We start from the raw sequence: 25,426 nt of genomic DNA, 5'->3' as shown, positions 1-25,426 counted from the left end.
GCGGGATCGGGCAGTGTTTCGTTCTGCTGTGCATGGGATCGCTATGAGTCGGAAACGACTCAACGACACTAAACAACAACAACATATCACAACCATCAACTTTTCAACTGTCAGCTCTTCTACAGGCTTCAGATATAAGCAGTTGGTTAATAGTAAAGGTAAAGGCCAACTGCATGGCAGCCATCTGTTCACAAAGCATCTTCTTTCTTTGTATTTCTCACATCAGTTCCTTCTAATTTCCACCATACTAATTGAGCCATCTTTCTCAACTAGATTGCCCAATACCTTCCTAGATGGTTTCACCTCCAATCTTTCTGATATATCCTATTCCATCACTGGGTTACACTACCTAAAACAAAGATCTCTTAATGTTGCTTGTGATGAGACATTTAATACTAATTTTATATTGAGTAAAATATAAACTTGAAACTCTCATTGTTTCCTCTCAGCCTACATTCAAGCTAAACTGCTCAGTATAGCACTCTTATCTTTCCTTACTGCCATCTAATATGGCTTCTTTTTTCATGAGGCTTCCTTTGATCATCTTTGATCAGTTGGTGGTAGTTATTCACCATGATGACACTGGCAGTCAACTCCATGGTGGGAATATTTTCCCTTTTATAAGCTTTTTTATTTATACAGTACCTTTATTTTGGAACTGCTACTGCCTTGGATTACAATATTATGTATATATCTTATAAACTGAACCAGGCTACTTATTCAACTTTATAGATACATTCTGCCTTGCTCATTGTAAATGATCATTAAATATTTGTTTAGTAAATAGTATTTTTTGGCAATATGGTTTTTTAAGAGTGATCACTCTACTTTGGTCTGTGATCTCTGATGTCCCTATATATAATACATACTTATTAGTTATTGTCAAGTCATTTCTAACTCATTACAGCCCCATATGTGTGGTATAAAACTACTCCATAGGGTTTTCAAGGCTGTGAACTTTTGGAAACAGATCACCAGGCCTGTCTTCTAAGGTACCTCGTGGTGGGTTAGAGCTACCACCTTTTGGCTAGTAATCAAAAAAATGAGACTAGCGTATAGTGAAACTCATATAGTCATGAATTGCTACAGGCAGGAAGGAATTCTCTGACAAGTAAGTTAAACCTATGTAATTTTACCAAAAAGGAAAAAAATGTATTTGCATAAAGACTTTTTACAAAATTGTTTGTAATACCTATAATTGTAAGCAACATAAATATCTAACATGCTTATTTTTTTGCTTATATAAATTAACTTTCATTCCAAAAATTATCATAAATACTAAGGATTTAAGAATAGGGAAATAATTAATGCTGACACAATATTGTTTGTTTAATAATTGTAAAAAGATGGTGAGAGGATTTCTTTGTCATGATGAGATTATAGTATGATAATTTTCTTGAAGCAAACAAATCCTTGAATTGAAGCTTTAAATCCTGTATCTTTTTATTTAAGTGACAAATTTAAAGAAAGGAGAAAAAAACACCATTATTACTACCTAATGTAACAAGCCTGGTTGTAGTTGCAGCCCTGGTATCTGTATTTGTTTATGTGTTGGAAAGAAATTTGATCATAGTCAAAAATAATTTATCATCATAATGATATAAAATATGCATGTCCTAAAATAAAATTTTTATTTTTATAGTGATAAACTGAATGAATTAAGACGACAGAAGGAGAAATTAGAAGAGAAAATTATGGATCAGTACAAATTTTATGACCCATCACCTCCTAGAAGGTACCATTAATCAAACTTTATAAATTTTTATTCTGAAAATAAAATGAAAGTTAAATGTTAATATTTAATTGTGTAAAGGATTTATAAGTTTAATTTTAAACAGAGGTTGGTTTGTTTTGTTTTGTTTTGAATTATCCTATTAGGAGAGGCAACTGGATTACCCTAAAAATGAGAAAATTGATAAAGTCTAAGAAAGATCTTAATCGAGAACGTCAGAAATCTCTAACATTAACACCCACCCGCTCAGATTCCAGTGAAGGCTTTCTTCAACTCCCCCATCAAGATAGTCAAGATAGTTCTTCAGTAGGTTCAAACTCTTTAGAAGATGGCCAAACCATGGGGACCAAGAAAAGCAGCAGTGAGTGCTTAAAAACTTGTGATTTCTAAAAATGACTTAGAATCCTTTTTAAAGATTTCTTTTAAGTAGCTTAAACAGTCCTTTGTGAGAATAATCTGATTAATGACATTTTTTTAAAATTTCCATATTATTATAAAAGTATTGGGAGCTCTGGTGGCATAGTGCCTAAGGCATTTGACTGCTAACCAGAAGGCTGGCGGTTCAAACCCACCAGCCATTCCTTGGAAGGAAGATTGGGCAATCTACTTTTGTAGTGATATACCGCCTCAGAAACATAAGGAGGGGTCACTATGAGTTGGATCCGAGTCAATGGCAGTGAGTTTATAAAAGTGTTATTACTACAGTGTACAATCAAGTCATTTTCTATATTATGTGTATTTAGAGAGATGTTTCAGCCACAGAGATTATTATCCTTTAGCCAGGCAAGTACAATATTATAGTACAGAGAGCATTGAAATAAGTGGCAAAATACTCTACCACTTGATAGTCCTGTTAACATGGACAAGCATTTTACCTTTCCTTCCTACCTTACAGGATGGTTATGAGGAATAAGTAAGACATTTATGCATAAGATTTTTATTTTCCTAATTATTCACTCAAAGCCCTCAAAGAATTGTATATAATGTTTTGACCTCGTGGAAAAGACAAAATATTTTACTCTGTAGGAGATTAGACATTAAAGAATATATTTTAGGATGCCACTATATTGTTATGTGCTGTCTAGTTGATTGCAACATAAGAGGGCAGTAGACCTGCCCCATAGGGTTTCCTAGGCTATAATTTTTACAGGAGCAGATTGCCAGATCTTTTCTCTCACAGAGCCACTGGTGGGTTCCTACCACTGACCTTTTGGTTCGCAGCCAAGTGTTTTAACATTGTGCCACTAGGGCTCCTTGTGAGTACTATAGTATCCTGGAATCTAATATCCATAGGTAAGCAACAAAAAACCATACACATACCTATAAATTAGTCTCAGTAAAGCAGTTTAATTCTGTGTGTCCACATAAGATTATTGCTACCTGTTGTCTTTTGCAGTCTAGTCTTTTCCACTAAATCTGCCTAAAATCTCTGAGTAATTATTACTGTAGAGAGATCATCTTTTTTTGTTAAAGGTGGCAAACAACTTTATCTGCTACCTTGTGATACAAAATATGTAACATCTTTTTAATGAGATATTATAATGGACCTAGTTAGTTGTGTTTTTTTCTTTTTTTTTTTTTTAATTAAAGGAAGGTAATTCAGGTAAGAGAACACACACTAGAAAGGCACAGTCTTTTTTGAAACCATCTTTTTAAGTATAAATTGTCACTCTTTTACACTATCTGCTGAAATTTTTAGAATAGAATTAGAAGGAAGTAATATTCTTCTTTCCTGCCATTGTTCAGTTTTAGAAATTTAAAATAAACACAAAACCCAACAATACTAAGGTTCCCTTAATTTCAGTATGGTTTGGAAAAAGGGTATTGTATATCTACAAACTAACTGCCATAAGAGGGATCATTCTTCACCACTAGGAAATCTAAAAGTCTTTTTATCCTGTCCATTTTGGAAGATTTGTCTGTCTGTCAGTAAAGCAGTCTTTGGACAACAGTTAAAAGCAGAAAAAGAACAAAAAAAGTACCTAAATAAGACAACATGTTCATGCTGCAACCACTCAGCTTTATTTTAGCTAAGTGTCCATTTTTACATTGCTTTCAGATCATTTCTTTTTAATCATGGAAACAACTGTCTACCAAGCTAGAAAAAATTGGTCAAATTAAAAGCTAAATGATTCATGACTGTGCCTAGTAACCGTCAAATAACTTAAAAAGCTACCTGTCCATTGCACTGTCTTTAATGCATGATACTTGTCAGTTTGTCAGAAAAGCTTTGGTTGTTTAAGAGGAAGGCAAACCCTGAGAAAAAGCATAATTATTAAGGCTATGTATGTTTTTTAAGTCTTTTTACAAATTTTTTTCCTAGCTCCTAAATTTCATTTCCAAAAAGGTATAACAATTTTAAGTATCTAAATCTTTCTAAAAATGTAGCTCAAGGATGGTTAGTGACTCTAGCACATTTTCATTTTTGTTCCAATGACTCCTATACTTAAGTGGTAATCCTAACTTTTATTCACAATATTTTTTTGTGCAGTGTTCCCTTTGATTTTTTCTTTCATAAGCTTGTTCACAAAACCGTTCAAAACCTGAAAATGTTACACGTACATAGATAGGTTTCTATCATTTTGTACTTGCTTGAGGTACCTGCTTATCCATTAGTCTTATTGGAGCTTACTAACACTTATTATTATTATCAAAATAGTCTTTTTTTCTTTCTTCCCCCAGCCAACCTTTTGCAGAATGAACTAAAATATAATTGTTTATTTTATCTTTAGAAGGACTTTACTAGGGGAAAAAAAATGTGTACTAAATAATATACCACATTTGAGTTTGAACAAAGAAGTTAATTTCCTGTTTTTTTAATTAAAGCCTAGAGAAAAAAAAGCAAAAGTTTTTAGTGGGCTTTTTTAAAGTTTCTTTAGATTGTTTTAAATATCCTTGGGCATTCTAATTTTTGTTGATATATTTTATTGAAATACTTTGGTAGAATGTACATTTTCCTAATTTTTTTTTTTTTTTTCTGAAATAAAGCCCTATAATTTAAAAGTTCTGAAAAACAAAAGATTGAAAAGCTCTGTACATTTTCATCACGACCCATCAGTAGCCTTAATTTTTAAAGGTATAACTTTACAAGTTAACTAGGAAAATTGTTTCCTCCATGAATAATCCTAATCAGTTCCTGTTTTTAAATGACTGTAACCATTCCAAGTTTTCAAAGTATATGTTCCTCATCATTGTCTTCAGTGCTTTTCCAAGTATTTTAAAGTATCAAAGTACATATTTCATATTTCATTATCATTCAGCAGCATGAGAATAATAGCTTTAGTATAGCTTACATAGCTGAAACTCAAACATTCATTTCTGTCCTTAATTTCAACATTTAACTCCCATCTGTTCTTCTCCCTTTTTTCTTTCATTTCCCTGTTTCTGTTTTTCCTCATGCTCTGACATTAAAGTGGTTGCACTGAAAAGACTGCCCTTTTTGAGGAACAGACCGAAGGATAAAGACAAAATGAAGGCCTGCTACCGTCGTTCCATGTGTAAGACTTTATGACAGTTCAGCTTCTTTCAAATGACTACACTGGCTTCCATTACTAATATTTCACTAACCTTTCTCGGACTGTGCCAATTTTCTTATTTTGTAAAGTGCAGTCTTCCTGTAATACAAGGAGCTGGGAGAATATTTTTTTCAAACTGGTACTGAATTTACATTATATGTATGTTTACTGATACATATACATGTATATATACATGCATATGTTTAGTCATACATGTAATATACTTGTAAATTTCCAGTGCTTTCTAAAAGTTGGCAGGAAAAAGAACCCTTAATTTTATATTCTATAGAGATTTTTTTCCCAAAGAAATTTACTTTAAAAAGATATAACAAAACCATTAGCCTTAGGAATTTATTTTATATGAACCAGATTAAATAAATAAATAAAATAGCCTATAACCCTTGAAAATGTTTGTCATTCTTTCTATAATAATACTCTGAGTTTTCTTTTTTTAAGTGAAATGGGTAATTACATAATCACATTAAATGGCTGTCACTTTGGATATCCTCTCTTTCAGGTTTTTATTGAATGATATACTTAATTGATTCATAAAATGAATAATTTCTTCAGTAACCTGCTCTGACCAAGGACTCTATCATTTTCAATAATGATGCTATATATAATCTGCTCACCATCTTACCTTTATTCATTCCATTTTTGTCACCACAAGATCACATTACATAGACTTCTAATTATATTGCATATCACTGCACAAAAGCATGGCAGTTGTACATAGTTAAAATTATTTTCCTGTTTTTTAAAGGGGGCGGGGAATAGGATAAAAGTATTTACTGAAATTTATCAGCCTTTGGCCTACTCATTTCATTCAATTGAATGCATGTCATAATTCAAATGACCTTGAGGTTGTAGTTTTTGATGTTCACTTACATGAATCCATAGACAAAAACTAGATCATTTATAATACAGAACAGATATAAAAGTGAACACATTAACCATGCTGATTCATTTGCTTTCATTTGCATCCCAGCCATGAATGACCTGGTGCAGTCCATGGTCCTAGCAGGAGGACAGTGGACAGGTAGTACTGAGAATTTGGAGGTTCCTGATGATATTTCAACGGGTAAAAGGAGAAAAGAATTGGGAGCTATGGCCTTCTCTACTACAGCCATCAACTTTTCAACTGTCAACTCTTCTACAGGCTTCAGATCCAAGCAGTTGGTTAATAATAAAGGTATAGGCCGTCTGCTATTTGCACTGTGGTGTAACTGTTTGCAACTGGAATTTTAATTTGACTATCCCTTGTGTACATTTTTTTAAAAGCAGCAACCTGAAATAATTACAAAAACATAATCTGGATTCTATTTGGAAGAATTCTCAAATCATTTCAAAAACTTAGGACATTATACAAATAACTAAAATCTCTCCTAGGCCTCCATTCATAATAAGCAGCTAATAAACTAGCAAGAAAAGGAGAGGTAAACCAGGTAAACAGTGAGAAAGGAGGAAGTGATAGAAGTTCTTAAAAATAAATAAATAAATAACACACATTCAAACAGAGAACTTCATACAATAAATAACCTAGGCTCTTGCTTTGCTTTGCAGGGTCACAGGGGAGATTGTTTCATTGCTTCTGGGGTTTTCCATAACCAGTCAACCTTCATCAGAGCCACTCTGTCTCTTACTCCTACTTCCAGTTTCTGGTTGAGTCTATGAAATATGTTTTACCAAGATGTATTGCACGTGATTGAAAAAGAATAGCCATATTCTATGTAAATAAAATTTTATAATCAATTTTTTGGTTACGAAAATATTTTATATCCATTTTACTATCTCATGTAGATACTACATCCTTTGAAGATATAAGCCCACAAGGTATTAGTGATGATTCTAGTACGGGATCAAGAGTTCATGGTAAGATATGAACTTTAGAGAATGAACAGAATGGGAATGCTAAGAATCTTGCATTGTATAGGTGAATGTGGCATTGCCAGCAAGCATGTTTTTTCTAACTTGCATTCATAGCTACTTCTGCCATTTCTTTAAACTTAATACTCTCTTTTGCCCCTCTTAAGGATATTATTTCATCTATATGTTCTCTATTTTAGTCAAGGTCATTTATAAAGTATTCCTGCACAATACTCAAAGGTAATTTTGTTGCCATCTTTGCATAAAGCTAAAGTTATGAGAGTTACATATCACCACTGTTGAAAAAAAATTATGTTGGTAAAAGATGAATTTTAAGAAACCAAATTTTCTACATCATTGAATATTTCAGATTTTTAAATTTCTATCAGGCAAATCATACCTTGCCTAACTAAATTATTAACAGTAATTGGATAACATGTTGAAGAGATTTCATGTCTCACTGAGATTTTAAGATTTAGCACAGGGCAGTGTTAACTGTGCAGTTGTTTCCCTTGTATGGGTAGGAATACAGGACATTAAACGTGCAGATGCTCATGTTCCTCCTGTCTGTGGCATCTCTGCAATGTGCAGGGTTCCTTCTCTGATCTGTTGTAAGTGACCTAATCACTAGGTTTTTTTTGTTTGTTTTTTTTCTTTTTTGGCATGCCATTCTATTCAACTAAAACTGTCCTGATGGCCATCTAGAAGTCATTTTCAAATCTAAATATGCACTTTATCTTCTGTTCTTTGAATCTCAACCACTGTTTCAGAAATATCCTGTTCTAAAGCATCATTCTGAACTACCTGGAAATGCCTTTGCTTTCTAATCTGTAAGATTTAACTTTCTGTGGGCATGCTCAGCCTGTGAAAACATGCATGATTGATTGCTTCCTTAAAGCATTCTGTGATCAGAATGTAAAGCTCAGTGTCATCAGCTGAAAGTTTTATCACACTGTCTCCTGATTTTTTCATTTAGCTTCGAGACCAGCCAGCCTTGATAGTGGCAGAACATCCACTAGCAATAGCAATAATAATGCTTCACTCCATGAAGTCAAAGGTATGCTGTAGGTAAATTTATTAATGTGCTCCATCCATTTCCAGTATTTAAAGGTGGATGATAGGATGAAGTTGCTGGGTTAAAGTACGAAATCCAAATCATCTATGTTGGGAATGTAGTTTCTTGGAAATGTTCAGCTTTTTACATTGTAATACAAGTGTATTTCAGTGTGTACAAATGTAAAAACAGGAGCAGTTATTTTGATTTCTGATTTCCATCCTCACAGATAAAATTTTTTCTTGTAATCTTTATACTTCAAAAATATCTGTAAATCTTTATTTTACTTAATTTTGTTGTAACATGAAAATGGTTATCTTTAATTTTCTCATGCATATACATTTGAACTCACATAACAGACATATTTTAGAAAGTCTTTTAACTTAATTTATCCACTAAATAGTGAAGACTTGTTAAAAATAGAGACAGATGTGTGTGTGTGTGTGTGTGTGTGTATAGAACAAGAGCTATGTGGATGCATATAGCTTATATAAATAATTATTTCAAGATAGTTTTCCTTATAATTTTAATAAGCATTCCAAGATGAGATTTTTATGTAAATGGCTGAAAACCTTGAATGATAACCTTTTTCTTACCTATTATTTAGTCAGATTCTAGAATTATTTAATAGATTATAATAGTTATTCTCAACAGTCCAGAGTTGTCTAATTATAATGAATGCATTTGTTTTTTGCTTTGTGTGTTATAAAATGATCTGTAACAATTTTATCATTAATGCTATGACTTTGTTGCAGTGATCTGAGAAAAACTGATTTTGAGAGAGATTATATATTTTTTTTTAATAATCATATTCTTATAGCCAGAAGAAAAATGTAGGCTAAAAATAAGAAGTGGATTTTTTCTGGTTTGAAAATTTAAGAAAATTTATTTCTATGAAATGTTACATAACTTTAGCCAAATTCTTTCACGACCTTACTGGATGAAATTAGCAAACTGTGGAGTTGAATTTTCTGTCCTGATGCACTATCCAGTTTGCTACTAATCAAAACAGTCAGCACTCTTAAGGAATAGCATAAGTTTTAAGGAGCTTTGTTCTAGAGGCAGATAATCTGTATTCTATACAATTGCTCAGTCTTAACTTAGTCGTTTAAGGCGATATAGCCAAGGGTAGAGAGTGGGAACAATCAGATGAATCAGGCATAAGACAAAAGAATAAAATACTATATATTTGATTTCATATTCTTAATGGAATTTTCTTAGTAATTACCTCATATCTCCATTTGACTTTCTTACATGCCTGTTGGGAGCTCTGGTAGTGTAAGGCACTGGACTACTAACCAGAGGGCTGGAGGTTCAAACCCACCAGCAACTCCTTGGAAGGAAGGTTGGGCAATCTACTTCCGTAGTGATACTGCCTTGGAAACCCAAGGAGGGGTCACTATGAGGTCCGGCTCAACGGCACACAACAACAACAACAACACATATGCTTGCTATTTAGATTTTAAAAAATAATAATAATAAGGTTTTTCATTTAGGGTGAACAAATAAGTCTTCAGGTAAGGAATGAGAACTTCATAGAGAAGTAAAAAATCAGAATAGGATTTTTAGCATTTAGAATAATTTTTTAACATTTTGAAATAATTTAAGATTCTTATAACATGTTCACATTCTAAGTTGTGACATACTTTAATTATTTGAACTTGAATTTTAAATAATACATTTTTCACTCATTTATTTATTCATTCATTTACTCATCAAATGTATTGATTGCTTACTTTGTATGAGGTTGTTTAGACCCTGGGTATAGTGGTAAAAGCAAGTCTTTGCCCTTGTGAAGTTTACAGTATTTGTCAGTGGACACAATAAGTTGGCTATGGTAGACAATTGTTAGATCTATGGAAAATTAACATGGTTTACACAGCATTTCTAAAAAAAAATTGAAAGTGAGTTTGGCCTTTTATATAACAGCAGCTACCCAGTCAACAAAAGTTTTCTACTTAAATAGCATTAATCACATTTCCATTCCTGAACTCTTAATATACCATTTACTCCAAAAAGCAGGTGCTGTTAATAGCCAAAGCAGGCCACAAAGCCATAGCAGTGGAGAATTTAGCATGCTTCATGATCATGAGGTGTGGTCCAGCAGTGGTAGCAGCCCAATCCAGTACTTGAAAAGGCAGACCAGATCAAGTCCAATGCTCCAGCACAAAATGCCTGAAACATTAGAGAGTCGAGCACATCACAAGATCAAAACTGGTTCCCCTGGAAGTGAAGTAGTTACTCTACAGCAATTTTTGGAAGAAAGCAACAAGCTTACCTCAATACAGGTTAGTTTTATCCGTGGTGACCTTAATTTAAATAAACACCACAAGTTAAATTTCTGTGACTGAACTGAATTGTATTTTTAGTTAAGGAGTGTTTAGAGATACTAGTAATTTTATGTTACAACTTTATACATCAAGAAAGTAAAATCCTGGCTGCATTCACTAATTTGCTTTGATTTTTTTTAAAAAAACAGATGAAGTCCTCAAGTCAAGAGAATCTTTTAGATGAAGTAATGAAAAGTTTGTCTGTCTCTTCTGACTTTTTGGGAAAGGACAAACCAATTAGCTGTGGTCTGACCAGGTCAGTAAGTGGAAGAACCCCAGGGGACTTCCGTGATAGACGGACAACTAAGCCTGAACAATTTATGAGACCTTGTTCTCAAAAGACTGAAGATACTCACTTCGTTGGTCCTCCAGGAAAACCTACACCAGGCCCTCAAGGAAAGATAAAATTAGTAAAAGAAACTTCTCTGTCACGACAATCAAAAGATAGTAATCCTTATGCTACTTTACCTCGTGCAAGCAGTGTGATCTCTACTGCTGAAGGAACTACTCGAAGGACAAGCATCCATGACTTTTTGACCAAGGACAGTAGGCTACCTATGTCAGCTGATTCACCACCAGCTTCTGCTGATAGCATCACTGCAGCATCTAGTGAGTACTGTTTACACCAATGGTCCACTCATATACGTCACAGTCCAACACCTACTTTAGGTTCCCGTGTGCAAAATGATTTACCTACAGATACGCCAACATTCTGCTCTGAGTCTCTATATGCCCAGGCTAGAAACTCAGGAACAGAAAGGTCACATTTTCTAAACCAAACTTTTGCCACTGTTAATATGTCTAGTGATCCATTCGGAATATCAGCTAAAGATAGCACAGGGTCATTTACTGTGACTCATTCATCTCAGCCATTTTTATCTCTGAATACAGAATTAGTTAGTAACATAAGTGGGTTCCCCCCAAGACCAGTCACTAAAGTAACTGATCAGGCTTCCACTTCTTTGGATAAAGCTACACAGAAAGATAATGAACAGTTTTCTGATAATCAAAACCCTAATAACAGTAACCCACAGTCTTCTCTAGATAGCAATAATGTTATCACTCCTGCATGCCTCAATCATGGTGACACAGAAGTTGCATTGTTGGTTTCTGAGGATAATCAAACTGTTTGGTATGAATATGGTTGTGTATGATCAAAACAGACCAATATGATACTGATGTCCTTTGATATGCACTGTGCTTCTCTAATCTGATTTGAAGAGCTGCTTTTGAAAAGTAGCATAGCTAGGTTTATATTTTTACGTTTAAATTGTGGCATAGTGTTCACCTGTACATGATGGCATGTATATAAATGTGAATTTGTAACCACACCAAATTTTGCATGAATTTATAATTGCATTGTACATTTTCTGCATGCCTTAAAAGCCTTAACAATACATGCTCCTCTTTCATACATTTGTTGCCTGATAAAAGATTGTTAACTTTGATATCCAAAAGCATGTTAAAACAGATGCATGCATTTCCAGGTCGTATTTGCTCTGTTGCTTTTGAAAGAGAATGTTCATTCTCCTCTGCTGCCCCTGTCTTCCTCCCTCCCTCCCTTTCTTCCTCTCTCCCTCTGTCTTCCACTTTCTCCTTTTCTTTTTACCCCTGAACATGTACTTCATCTTGCACATGAACAGTGTTAGTAAGGAAAATATGTAAAAATGTCATTTTTTAAAAATTTAGTTGTGCCATCTGTCCTTTCATTTTATTTTCAGATAAATAGTTAATAATTCATTTAATGCTTTATGTGTAGCAAATTACTCTTACCCATATTTATAAAACGTTGTTCAGATGTAAAACATTGTTAATACTCATAAACTTAGTATGATTCTTACAAACCCCATCGAATTCAAATGTAATTTATGCAGTAACTAGGAGCATTTGTATTAATTCTGTTTGTCCTCTGCACTTTTCTTCATCTGATAAATATAAGAGTCAAGTACTATCATTCCTTCAAGATGACTTTTTTTACTTACAGTCAGTTAACAGTAGTTCTTCTAGTTCTTTTTTTATATGCAGAGTCAAAAAGAAATAAACCAAATCATATTCAGTGTGTTGGAAATTTGTATTTTTACTTCTATTCAAAAAGTGTAGCAAGTTTACAAAATGGGGGATAAGAAGTGTTTAGATTTCGAAGCGTTAGTTCAAAAAGAATTATAAAAAGATTAGTTTTTTTGAAGATTGTTACTTGTATAAGTGATTTATTGTTAAATTATATATGTATGTCCTTAAACAGAATTTTTACAAACGAGAACATTGTGCTAAAATGTAAAACTACAAGTGAAACCACTTAAATAAGTATCTTTTTAGTGGAACAGATTTTAGAACTAAGAATAAATACAAACTCTTTAGCCAAAATTAACCATACATTTGCTAAAACTCTAACTCCAGTGTCATAAACTTTAAAGTAATCTTTCTGTGATCATAGTATTTTAAAAGCAGAATCTAGTAACTTGAATCTCTAACACCCAGAATATTTTTAAAAAAGGGGGGTACCTATAACACTGATTCACTTACTTCCGGACAAGTATGTCTTAGCTCTGTTTCCAGAGTGTTTTTTTCTTTTCTTTTTTTTTTTTTTTTTTAATCGAAATATTACTGAAGGAGCTCTGGTAGCTTAGTGCCTAAGGCACTTGACTGCTAACCAGAAGGCTGGCAGTTCAAACCCACCAGCCATTCCTTGGAAGGAAGGTTGGGCAATCTACTTCCATAGTTATACTGCCTCTGAAACCCAAGGAGGGGTTGCTATGAGTCAGGTTTGACTTGGCGGCACATAACGACGACAACAAATATTACTGAAATTAAGTCAGCCTGGCATCTAAAAAGAAGGCTTTAGAATGGGACATTCTAAATGGGGAGGAGATTTTTAAAAATATTATTATTAATTACAGCAAAGAGAACAAAATCTATAGGGAATCTTTGCTCAGTGAAATTTGTATTCATTGCATATTAAGCCATCCTTTAGTACTTCTGCAAGATCATTTTGGGGACTTGGGCCCAAATAGTAGTTACCTTTGACCAGACTTCTTTTCTCATAGATAGTTATTACTAATAATGTTTCAGGGGCAGGTAATCAAATGAACACAATCAGAAAATGTTCATGTTTCTCAGTTCTGGCTAATGTATTTTCTGAAGAAATGGATCTGTGAACTTTATTATCAACTTTTGCATAATTTTATCAGTTCAAATGCTTTTGTTGCTAATACTCTCCTTGTCTGAAAAATTAAAATCACCCTTTTCTTGTTTTATAACCTAGTAATAACACTTGATAGTAAACATAAATGAGAATAGTTGGGGGCTATACACTAGGTGTAATAAATAGTATCATTCCCTTTCTGTATCAAGTCAAAGATTATTTTACAGCTATTCAGATTTTTTAAATGTTATAAATTTGGTCATAACACTTGAAAACATTAATTCATTCAAAATACACTGGAAAATCATGTGCAGTTATGGCAATAACTCAGTGTTTTACAAAATTAAATTTACAAGAAAGAAATGTTTCCTACTCAAATAGCTATGGTTGTATAAGCAGTGTATTTTCCAAAAGAAAATGTACACTGCATATGTAGGATAAAGGCTATATCCACGTGTCTTGAGGACTGAGAATATACACTAGACTGACTCCCTCTAGAAACCATCTGCTGTAGAGTCATAAAATTTTGCAAAACAGCACTAGTTTCTTACTTGTGGAATAGCACTTTGAATCAAATTTTAGCAATGGGGAGAACCTTAAAGATCATATAAAACCAGTGTTTCCCATGCTTTTAAAAAAAAGAGTATATAACACTTTCTGTAAATATGTTGTTTGTTGTTATGTGCCGTCGAGTAGGACCCAATTCATAGCGGCCCGTCCTTGGGTTTCCAAGGCAGTATCACTTCAGAAGTAGATTGCCTCATCTTCCTTCTGAGGAGTTCTGTAAATATATTTAGATTTATAGCCTCGGAAACCCAAAGGGGGTTGCTATGAGTCAGAATCAACTTGATGGCAGTCAGTTTGTTTATATAGATGTATATAATCTTAGTGATACCCCCGATTTTTTTTTTTTAAAGATAAACGTGAAACAACTGATTGACTTGAGTAGCTGCACTTTCCTCTAAAATACCTCCATAAATACCTTAGGGCTTCACAAAAGAAAAAAAAAATGAAAATCCAGCATCCTAATTTTATAAATCATAAAATTGGACAGCTTTCATATTCCTGGCCTTGATTTCTAGAAATTATATTTGTGAGGCATTGTAAACTTTTATTGCTAGGCATTGTGTCCCCTTTGGCCCAAGCAATTTTAGCTATAATCAATGTAAGTACATAATTTACCTATAAAATATCCCTTGAGCTCTGGTTTTGTTAGTAAATAATAAATATTTTGTGGATGTTCCTGCTGCTGCATGCAAGATTTTATTTTAAAATTCTACGTGACATTTAGTAATAAAGTAAATCTGTCTGACACTAAGAGGGGAAAAAATGTAATTAAAATAGTTTGTTTTAAAAAAAAGTTTTACCTTTCGTAACTGTATTTTAAAATACAAAGATCAGTCTTTCAATAATGTAACTGTATTTTAAAATACAAAGATCAGTCTTTAAATAATGTAACTGTATTTTAAAATACAAAGATCAGTCTTTAAATAATGTAACTATTTTAAAATACAAAGATCAGTCTTTAAATAATGTTAACTGTCTGATTAATAAGTTTCCCAGGCAGTTACCAATTCCTTCTCCTTGCCCTGTTCAGTGAGAGCTCATTAGTTCCTTATCTTCATTAATTGTATTATGTATTAACTTTTGATTAAATAACATGAAATGCTTTTCTCCTGCAGATGTGGACACAGTACAAGAAAGCAGAATTTCAAAAAGCAGGTCTAGGGAGCAACAAAGCTCCTAATTCTATTACCCACTACATGACATGTGGGCCAAGTGGTGAGTTTCTGACTTAAAATGTAAATGAGATAAGTCTCATTTATACAAACTAACCGCATTATGAGAAAGAGTGCATATTGCATTAACAGTTGTAAATATTGCTTGCTTAATTCATTGACTTTCTGTCCTACTTACTAGTTAGTAAAGCAAAATTATTTGGGTCCCATAGGTTTTTGCCTATCCATGCAGGGAACACACTTTTAGAAATTGTTTTATTTCTCAGTTTAAATTTCATTTTATTAGTGAATAATGTTTTAGGGATTATATTCTTAGTTCAGAGTCATTTTTGTAATAGGAATACAACTTTGATAAGGGATGAGAATAAACTAAATGACTTTTCTATGAAGAGCCACTTAAAATTGCCTCTGACTTTCTGTCACTTTCTCATTCCAATAGAGATACCTGGTGCATGCTGTTCTTATAGGGGCTGGTCTATATTTTATCTCTCTTTTTTCTTCAAGCTTTTCTTATGTTTTCTTTCTTCTTTCTACCTTCCAACTAAATACAGAGAGAAAAGTGTCCTTCAGTTTCTCAGTAAGAAGCCTTTATTTCTGAAGACAGCCAACTATAGGAATCATTTTTTAAAAAAATCTTTAAAAAGGAGACTTTTAACAATCCTTCGTGAATAGAGCAGGCAATACAAACCTTCATTCCTTCCTTGAATCAAGGAGCACTACTGGAATCAACTGCCAAAACTTTTAGGTTTTAGGACTTATTATACATTGTATTATTAAGATCTACTGAATAAAGGATGTTCTCGCACTAAGGACCAAGTGTTTTATGGTTTCAAGAAGTACTCCAGGAACAGTCTACTTCTGTCTTTTATCATTTGTTTATGAATTTATCCATGTTTGCTTAACGCTTCTGCTAAGGATTTGCCCAAATCTAGCCATTTATATTTAGTTGTGTAAATCTAAATTAAATGCTGTAGTATTTTGTGGAATGTACTGTATATTAAGATACAGAAAAAAAAAATGTTTTGGCATGTCGGAACCTTATTTGGTTAGCAGACTGCATGTGTTGATTCTTTTTAAAAAGCCAATTATTTTGATGCACTGCAAAAGAAATTCAGTTCATAAGATAAAACGGAAAAATCCATTAGAGTTATGAAAAATTTAGTGATATGCTTTCCATATTCCTCACTAAGCAACACTAAGCATTTACACATGGATCCAAGGTGTAATTAAAGAGTGTTTTTCTTAAACTTTTTTAGTGAAGTGGTTTTCCAGCAAATGGCATTCCTAAGAAAAAGCTGTTACGTTTTAACTCATTTCCCTTCTTCGATATTGAGTGATGTATGTGTGTTTGAATTTTTTAACTTGAGAGCTAACTGTTGCTTAAGAAGTTTTCTTATAGCAAAAAATAATGTAAATAACTTAATATGCTCTGCATTTTGCCAGGAACTCATTTATTATTAAGGTTATTGTTTAATAAAATTTTTTTGTTTTGTCCTTTATAATATCACATTAAAGCTGATAACTATTATTGGTACTTTTGAAATATCTGTACGTATTTGTTACCTTAAACATTTGGAAGAAGCACAAAAAAAGTAGATTTCATTAACCCAGGGAAACATTAATTTTTTAGTAGTTCCAATTTTGTATCACAGTTTTATTTTCGTATGAAATCAAAAAATGCATTGATTCTTATTAATGCAAATTCATTAATTAACATAAATATCAGAATAATCTTAAAGGTCTGAAATGACAAAAGATACTGACTTGTTTATTTTAAAAGTTCACTTCTTAGGCTCTCATTACCAGCTCTAAAGTTCTTTTTGGAATAACTCTATATTCCATAGTGTGTGGTTTATGAACTGTTTCATTATTAATCCACTAGCATAAGAAAATTTGTGTGTCTCTTTTTTCCCCCCATAGTCCAACAGCAATGTCAATGTGTGTTCCTAGTCTATTTTCAGAAAAAAACCTTCATTTAAAAAAAAAAAAGGAAACAGCAAATTTAGTTGACCAGAATTTGAAATGGGAGTTAGAGAACTTGGACTTACTTAATGCTGCCATTAACTTAGGTTTTGCCAGCAAATAATGCTGTAAAGTTAAGTCACTTGGATGAAACTCTTGGATGAAAGGTGCTGTGTAAATGTAAATACAAATAATTATTACTGAAATACAAATACTGCACAAAAGGCATACTTAAAACCTATTCTCTACACCTTACATCTCTCTCTTCATGATGACTTCCTGGATTCAAGTATCAAATTGGTAATGGCCATCATACCATTCTACAGACATTTGCATGTAAAAAATGTAAATTCATTTTTAGGTGGATAAATTGAAATTAAATGTAGAAATTGTGTTTTACCTAAATACAGAAAGTAGGTAACTTAGATTTATATTAACTAGCATCTAATTTGCACAACTAGGACATATCCCAGGACAATTACTCAAAGTTGTAATTTAATGAGTAGGACATAGCTCAGTGAAGGTGAAGGATATACCAGCTTGACCTCTCCAAAACACTAATATCCTAAAATGGGGAATCTGCTGACTTAAGAAGCACCGTTTAGACTCAAGTAGAAAATGCTTAAGGGCAACCTGTAAAATACTGAATGTGATTAGGATGATGCTGAGAAAAGGCAATTAAAGAGACAACCAAGGAAACCCATTGAAGACTGCAGAACTGAAGATATTCCCAATTGTATTTATTATCTTTTATTTACCATTTCAAGAAAGGACTAATTATAACCACATGAATATTTTATTTTCTCCAAAAGATACCTTTGAAATTAAACTTTATATGAAACCACTCTTTTCTCCAAGACAAACTTCCTTGGCCAAATAAAATGGTGTAAAACCAACTGGAAACTGACTTGGGCCATCTGCTTTTAATTATTTGGCTCTATTCTAAATCAACACCTTCAGTTTCCACCGGAATACTTAAGAATTCAGTACACAGGGTAATAGTCTCAGCCCAGAGCTCCAACATTGTGCTTTATATTGGCCATGTGAAAATGTTTACTCCAAGTTGATGAATTAGTGGTTACCAAAGAATTAATGAAATAGGTTTTTGTGTAGCACCTTTCATGCCAAGGCATGGTAAAAACCTATTTAAAAATCACTGTGTGTATTACTGAATTGTAGTCACCTCACAAATGAAGTTATCACAGTCCGTACTGTCTTAGCAGTTTATGTCAGGAAGTGGAAAAGATACGTACCAAATCTGGAATTACCATGAAGAGTAATAATGTATGCTAAATAACTTGTATTTTAAGTTACTTAAGAGAAAAGTGGTAGATTTTTGTGTTTTTCTTTTCAGCTTAGTCTTGAAATGTATTTTTTTTCCTTTAAACCTGAATGAGTAATACAAAAGCAGCCCATTTATATTAATAACCTTGATGTACATGTTGAGATATTTGGACAATGAAAATGCCTTAAAAGGAATGCTTATGGATAAAGTTGCACTTAAAATACCCTTTAACAAAATCTGATTTTAAATTGTCTTTTTCTTTTCTATGAAGAATTCTCTTTTTCAATGTTTGTCATTGTACTTAACATTATTAAATACCAAATCAAATAATATAAAAACTGTAATTTCTTTTAAAACTAATGCTGAGAGATTTGGAGTTAAATGGTAAAATGTTTATTACTTGATACCTGATAGCCACAGAAACCCAACTCCTAACAAAAGTGACACCGTTCTGTCTGCTTGTCTTATTAAAACCACATTAATTTTCCTTTTAGTTCTTAACTTTGTTTCTCCTAAAAAACTGATTAAATTTGGTTTAACATTCAGTTAAACTGATATAAAAATAAAACAAAATGAATTTTTGTAACAAGTGGTTAGTAATCATTTAAAAATCACAAAATACAATTTTAGCCAAGTGTTATTTTTTTCATTCCTTTTCCTTTGACCCAGAAAACCTATTCTCAGACACAATGCAGAACTTTCCATAATCCTTTTTAGATGATCCTGACTGTCCTAATCATTCGGGGATAGTTTCGGAGGTTGCAGGAGAAAGAGTCTTCAATTCTATAAATCCCAGAATAGGCTGAAAAAAAACTTAGTGAGTTGCACAAATTAATCTTTTTCATTTCCACTTTGGGAGGCAGAATTACATTAGAGAAAGCAGCTATTGGGGAGAGTAGTTAGACCAGGTATCTGAGGTACTGTTTCCATCACTGTTAATTACTGCCTTCACAGTAAACATATAAGCAACCTAAAAATATTTTTTTCACCTTAGAGACAAAGTACAGAGTAAATAAAAACTAATTTCAGATTTTCAAATAAGGTTATTTATAGGAAATACTTACTAACTTACATCTCTTACACCCAACCTTTTCTTTTTAATTCTATGTAATTTCTGGTATGTATCATGAAATGACTGTTTTATTTTGCTTTAGTAATACAAATTGGTACAAGTAAACTATCTCTGCCAGCTGAATATTAGTTTTTGAATGATCAAACTTAATGTGGTTCAGTTGAGAATATCCCATTTGTATTGGAAAAAGACATAAGAATTTTTGTAGTCATGAAGTTTTGTAGCCTCACTCAGGTCACATCCTCAAGGAAGGATTGTTATATGACAACTAACCCTATAATACATATGACAATTAATCCTACATTTTCCTGGGGTTTTATACCATTACCATATTTGAAGAGGGGAAGTAAAAATTGAGTACAGTTTAGGGAAACTTGTACAATGTATTCACATTTCTAACCTCTGAACTGTGACTAAACAAATGATTAATGGTATAGTATATTCTGCTGCTGAATTTAATAGTATAATTACGACAGCTACATTTTTCATCTCTAGTTTTTGTAAATTAAAAATTCCCACAGATAAATTGTCTAGTAAGAACAGCTTATTTTTCACTGAGAAAAGTCACTGGTTTAAAAACAAGCACCCAATAATAGAAAGCTTTTGCCCATTTTTTTGTTTTAAGATATCAGTGGAGAGTGTTTATTCCAGCCCTCATATGGAGCTAGTAATGCTTTAAAAATTTTTAATCAAAAAGTGAAAATCCTTCTTAATCCCTATTCCCCAAAGATGATAACCACTATTAACAATATATGCCTTTTGTTTTTTTCCTCTAGAAGTATACTACTATATATATAATTTTATACATAACAGTTAATTGTCTTAATTTTTGAAGGAATTCTAGAGTCATTGTAGGAGGAAGGGGGGACAGGGAGGAAGGGTCCTCTGAATTGACTAAAACTGCCACAATACACCTTTTTTAAATCAGCTCCTTGAAGATGAAATATTCCCCTGAAAAGATTTAGGTAGTCACCAAACCAAGGGTACCAAATACTCATCACTTTTAATGCTTTATATAAATTACAAAAAAGAAAAAGAGCTTTCAGAAATCAATTTATTTTAAACATTAGCTCAGCTAGTTTTTGTCAAAATTTAGTATTACAGGATCATGTCCTGTCTTCTTCACAAATGTGAGAAAGTCTCTAGGGCTCAATCCCATGGTTGCAGCATTAGTCATTGGATGAAAGTATACCTTTTCATGTCCACCTTCCAGAAAAGCAGAATCCAGAACAAATTTCACATCTCCATCATCACAGAAGAGTGCGAGGGGTGTGGCACAGCCTTGGCCAACTTTTAATTTTTCCAGCATGGCTGTTTCATCAGCAAACCTCAGATTTCCACTCCTAACACCCAACTGTTTGGCAAGATCATTTAAATTAATTTGTCTATCATGAAGCACTGTCACCAGCCAAAAGCCTTTCTTTTTGTCTTTAAGAAATAAGTTCTTACTATGTGCTCCTTTCAAATGTTGGATATGAGGCATCATTTCTTCAACTGTAAACACCTGTAAAATATCATGTAGTGAGTTTACAAATATATATACTCCTCCATACATACACATATGTAATTTGTTTGCTGGGTGTAAACAGGAAGGCTAAGGAGTGCTCAGTGCCTTCAATTTCACTGGTAGAGACACATTTCCAGCCCATTGCCAAATAATTACAAGCGCTTGCACCATTTTAATTGCTTATCTCAGGATCCCAGGTAGCTTCTTAGGCGGGTTCTCTAATCCCAGTGTGCTGGCCAAGTTCTCACATTCCTTAAAAGCTTTTTTTTTAGTTTTAAGTATTTGACGGCCTTAGACTCCTATTCTTTGGCATTCTGTTACATCCAGGCCATGTGACAAACTCCACTCTACAAATGCTAACCACAGTGAGGTTGAGAGCAGGAAATGAGACCCTGAACTAACAAATGAAGGAACATCAGAAGAGCTCACAATATGCACAGGTGAAGAAATGGGAGACTATAGGACCACCTGGAAGGGAGAAGGTCAGAGAAAATGAAGCAAATAGATCAAAGATGAGGAAGACTTAACTTTTTTTTAAATTGTGATTTGCGTCAAAGTTTACAGAGCAAATTCACTTCTCATACAGCAGTTCACATACACTTTGAAAAAGACTAACTCTTAATGGGTTGGTTTCTCTACTCTGAATCTTTTACAACAGCAGACAGGAAAGGAATAGTTATAACCCAGAGTGACAAACATGCTACATATTTAGTAACTGAGCCCTATACCAATGTAAATCATATCTACTATTTTTTGGGAACCCAAAAAGCATCCTTATTTCCTGTTCTGACATTAGCTAAAACTGGTTAAAGTGTACTCAATCATTTTCCTTTGAACTAAAAATACTTCATCTAAATAGGAACACAACCGCAAAACATCTGACTGAGTGCTTTGGAGAAATTCAGATTCAGGTGTTGGTCATGTGAGACCTTTTCACAGTTGTGTATAGTAGGAGGAGAGGGGAGAAAGCTAAACCTTGTAAACTGACTAATTTCTAGTCCAAATTAAAACCTTTTTTTTTTTTTGTTAAATTGTGATTTGGGTGAAAGTTTACAGAGTAAATTCACTTTCCATACAGTAGTTCACACACACTTAATCTCATGACATGGACTACAATTTACCCTAATACAACAGCTCCCCTCCTACTTCCTCCCCATAGTTACCTCTTCCCTGTGTCCATTCCTCCATGCACTCCTGCCCCCTGAGCTGTCTCCCTGTCCATAAACAGCCCTTCTTTCTCCCATGATTGTTCTCTCCAAGGAGTGTAATGTTCAACTGATATGCCTGTCTTGTTTAGCTGGAAGCCACAGGTTCAGTTCCAGACCTGAAGGGCAGCTAGGGGCCATAGAGTCAGCGGTTTCACCAGGCTCTATCAGACCAGCAAACCTGGTCCCCTTTTTAAAATCCATTTTTGTAAATAAAAACATTGAAGAAATTATCTTCAAGCATTAAAGCAGTGATTTTGGTTAAGCCAAATCTTTTAACCCAATCATCTCTGTAAAAATCAAGTTTATTTTTCCAGTTCCTTAAAAACACTCCATAGAGCCTGTCAAAGAGTAAGCCAGAAAACTTTCTACCACAGATGAATACTATCAAAATCCCTACATCTAATTCAAGGTTTTGTATCAAATGTGTACTCATAAGCATCTGTATGTCTCACTTGCAAAGAAAAACACTGTCTCAACTGAATGCTCCGAATAAAATTACTGATGCCCTTCAATTCTGGAAGACTTAGGCCTCTATATATGGGATCTTTTTGTTCCCCAAAGATTAAAATTAAAAAAAAAAAAAAATCGCTATGAACAAAATTAAATAACTCTAGTAGTCAAATATCCCTGGAAAGTGTTCTGTCACCAAAGACAACATTAGAAGATACAAGCAAAACTAAACAATTTCATACTGGTTTAAAAAACCTATTGAAGGTTTAACTCATGTTTACAGGAGACATGCAAATATGAATGAAATGGGATGAATGTAAGGAAAATCTGAGACAGTAAGAAGGGAGATGGGGACTGCAAAGCATTCAAAGATTAAAATTAGAGATCCTGGATAGAGTGGGTGAAAAATGTGGAACAAAATTCAAAATCATGAAGACCAGGCTTAGTGGTCTGATAGGAGCTCTGGTAGCATAGTGCCTAAAGCATTTGAGTGCTAACCAGAAGGCTGGGGATTCAAACCCACCACCCACTCCTCAGGAGGAAAGTTGGGCGGACAATCTACTTTTGTAGTGATACTGCCTCAGAAACCCAAAGAGGGGTCGCTATGAGTCGGGTACGACTGAATGGCAGTGTGTTTCGTCGTCGTCATCATCGTTCTCCCAGTGATCTGACAGAAATTAGTGAAACCGTGGAGACCATGGCCCCTAGTCACCCTTCAGGCCTGGAAGTGAACTCACTCCCATAGTTTAACTTCGAGCCGGTGGAGACAGGCCTACAAGGTGGACAACTGCACTAGAAAAGGGCACTCAATCAACCACGGGAGATCAGAAGGGCAGCATTTGAACAGGGAGAAAGCTCAGAAGGCAGGAATACATAGGAAAGGGCAACATAGTGAAAAGGTAACAGGAAGGCAGTGGGAAGAGCGCTTGATCAAACCAAGTAAGGAGGGCGGTACTTAGTTAGCAACCAGAGTATGTTATCTATGACCTACAGTAAACTCTCATATGGATGGTGGTCAATATATTTTTATTACGTAACGATCAATTTTAAATACTCTGCAATCTATTGTAGGAAATGCCTGAATATTTTAATAATTTGTCATTTAGGTGGAGTTCTGTAGTAAATGACAAAATATATAGTACTTTGCACTTTTACTGGGAGAACTGTCAGATATTGGCATATCTGCCTTATTTCTGAGAAATTGAGGCTATCATGAGGGCACAACAGTGGGAGGTTAAGACTTTGGTATTAAAAAGACAGGTTTAAATCCTAGATACAAAACATCTGTATGACCTTGGATTTAAGATTTAAGATAAGCCTCAGCTTCTCTTCTAGAAAATAAAAATGGTGTCTACTTAAAAATGTTGGATTACATGAAATAACGGTATACATAAAACACATGCCATGCACCTAGCACAGAAAGTTCACATAAATGGCTATTATCAGTAGCCTTGGGTAAACTTTAGGTCCCTACACAAATTCAAATTATTTGTTCAATAACACAAGTTCAACAAAGTATTTGCAAGTCTACACATCAGTACATTGTTAAAAATACATCAAACTAATGAAAATAAGAGATGTGCATCCCTGTAATCACTTTTGGGGGTGGTGCTTATCTTTGTCCATGATGCAAAAGTCGGTATAGGCTTTGGGATCAAACTGGCCAGGATGGCAAGGTACCAAACTCTCTGAACCTCGGTGTCCTTGCTGGTACGCTGTTTGTACAGTGCCTGCATACAAGCAGCTATATTCCTCCAATATTCTCAACAGCTTGATAACTGATTTTATTTAGTGGACAACTGACCAATATCCCTGATCAATTTAAATTCTCCACATGTTGCACTAGTTCTCGACATGCAATGTAGTCAAATCAAGAAAGAAAAAAGTAATTGCGTTTTCTCTCAATTACTTCATAGTCCCAAATCAAGGGCCCTGTGCTGTTCCTGTCACATCCCTTTCCTACTCTGGAACCCGGGAAATGCCCTAGAACCGACTTCACATTGTGCATTACCCTTGGCACACAAAGTCTTAGCGACTTTTCCTGACAGACACTGCAGCAGCGCCCACCCAAGAAACGCCCTGCGGCGGGGGCGCCTCACCTCGGGGTGCTCGACGACTTCTGTGCGGATGGACAAAGCGTCAAGCTGCTGCTCCAGCTCTGCCCGCAAGTCGGCGCCCGCCATGCTCCTGCCGTCGTGGCAGGCGAAGTGGACCAAGTGGGCGGCCAAGGCGCGGCTTCCCGCCGCCGCGCGCCTACGCGAACGTGAGGCGGAAGTGCCCTCACGACGCGCTAGGCGCTTTCCGGAAGCGGATTGGCGTCTTCCTCGCGCGCCTCTCCCGGCGCGTCTTTTTTGCGTCCTCCGACAAAGCGTGCGTTTTTACCTGGCGCCGGTTCTCGTAAACTGTTCTGATGCTGCTTCGGCATATTTTACCATTTTAACAAAATGAAAGCCCTGTAGAGCATACAGCAAGCCTTCCTGGCACAGTGACTAAAGTTCTCGCTGCTGGCAGAACCTACCAGCCTCTGTGAGGGATAAAGAGGTGGCAGTCACCTTCCGTAAAGA

At 34.4% G+C, this 25,426-nt stretch overlaps 2 protein-coding genes across 2 annotated transcripts in view; one reads left to right on the top strand and one right to left on the bottom strand.

Moving 5' to 3' along the window:
- CCDC88A (coiled-coil domain containing 88A) overlaps positions 1-15,386 on the top strand; it is a 185,109-nt gene extending 169,723 nt beyond the window's left edge. Inside the window, exons 24-32 of the mRNA XM_007938006.2 lie at positions 1,643-1,735; positions 1,879-2,093; positions 5,146-5,229; positions 6,236-6,439; positions 7,048-7,119; positions 8,090-8,170; positions 10,187-10,455; positions 10,647-11,106; positions 15,322-15,386. Coding sequence (XP_007936197.1) covers positions 1,643-1,735; positions 1,879-2,093; positions 5,146-5,229; positions 6,236-6,439; positions 7,048-7,119; positions 8,090-8,170; positions 10,187-10,455; positions 10,647-11,106; positions 15,322-15,386 — 1,543 coding nt within the window. The remainder of the gene's footprint in view (positions 1-1,642; positions 1,736-1,878; positions 2,094-5,145; positions 5,230-6,235; positions 6,440-7,047; positions 7,120-8,089; positions 8,171-10,186; positions 10,456-10,646; positions 11,107-15,321) is intronic.
- A 5,386-nt stretch (positions 15,387-20,772) lies between these two features.
- LOC103194593 (prolyl-tRNA synthetase associated domain-containing protein 1) lies at positions 20,773-25,045 on the bottom strand. Its single transcript, XM_007938004.1, has 2 exons — positions 24,962-25,045; positions 20,773-21,201 (listed from the first exon to the last, which is right to left on the bottom strand). Exons 1-2 carry the CDS (start codon positions 25,043-25,045, stop codon positions 20,773-20,775), a joined length of 513 nt encoding a protein of 170 aa, XP_007936195.1.
- Positions 25,046-25,426: the final 381 nt, after the last annotated feature.

Source organism: Orycteropus afer, unplaced genomic scaffold, assembly GCF_000298275.1.
Source record: "Orycteropus afer afer isolate SDZICR_OR568_19922 unplaced genomic scaffold, OryAfe1.0 scaffold00046, whole genome shotgun sequence".
Taxonomy (NCBI): Eukaryota; Metazoa; Chordata; class Mammalia; order Tubulidentata; family Orycteropodidae; genus Orycteropus; species Orycteropus afer.
The sequence above is the reverse complement of the archived record's forward strand: the minus strand, read 5'-3'. Positions and strand labels throughout refer to the sequence as shown.

Coding starts and splice junctions, on each gene's coding strand:
- LOC103194593 (XM_007938004.1), bottom strand. CDS start 25,045: ATGGCGGGCGCCGACTTGCGGGCAGAGCTGGAGCAGCAGCTTGACGCT. Junction 21,202..24,961: donor AAGTCGTCGAGCACCCCGAG/GTGAGGCGCCCC, acceptor GATATTTTACAG/GTGTTTACAGTTGAAGAAAT.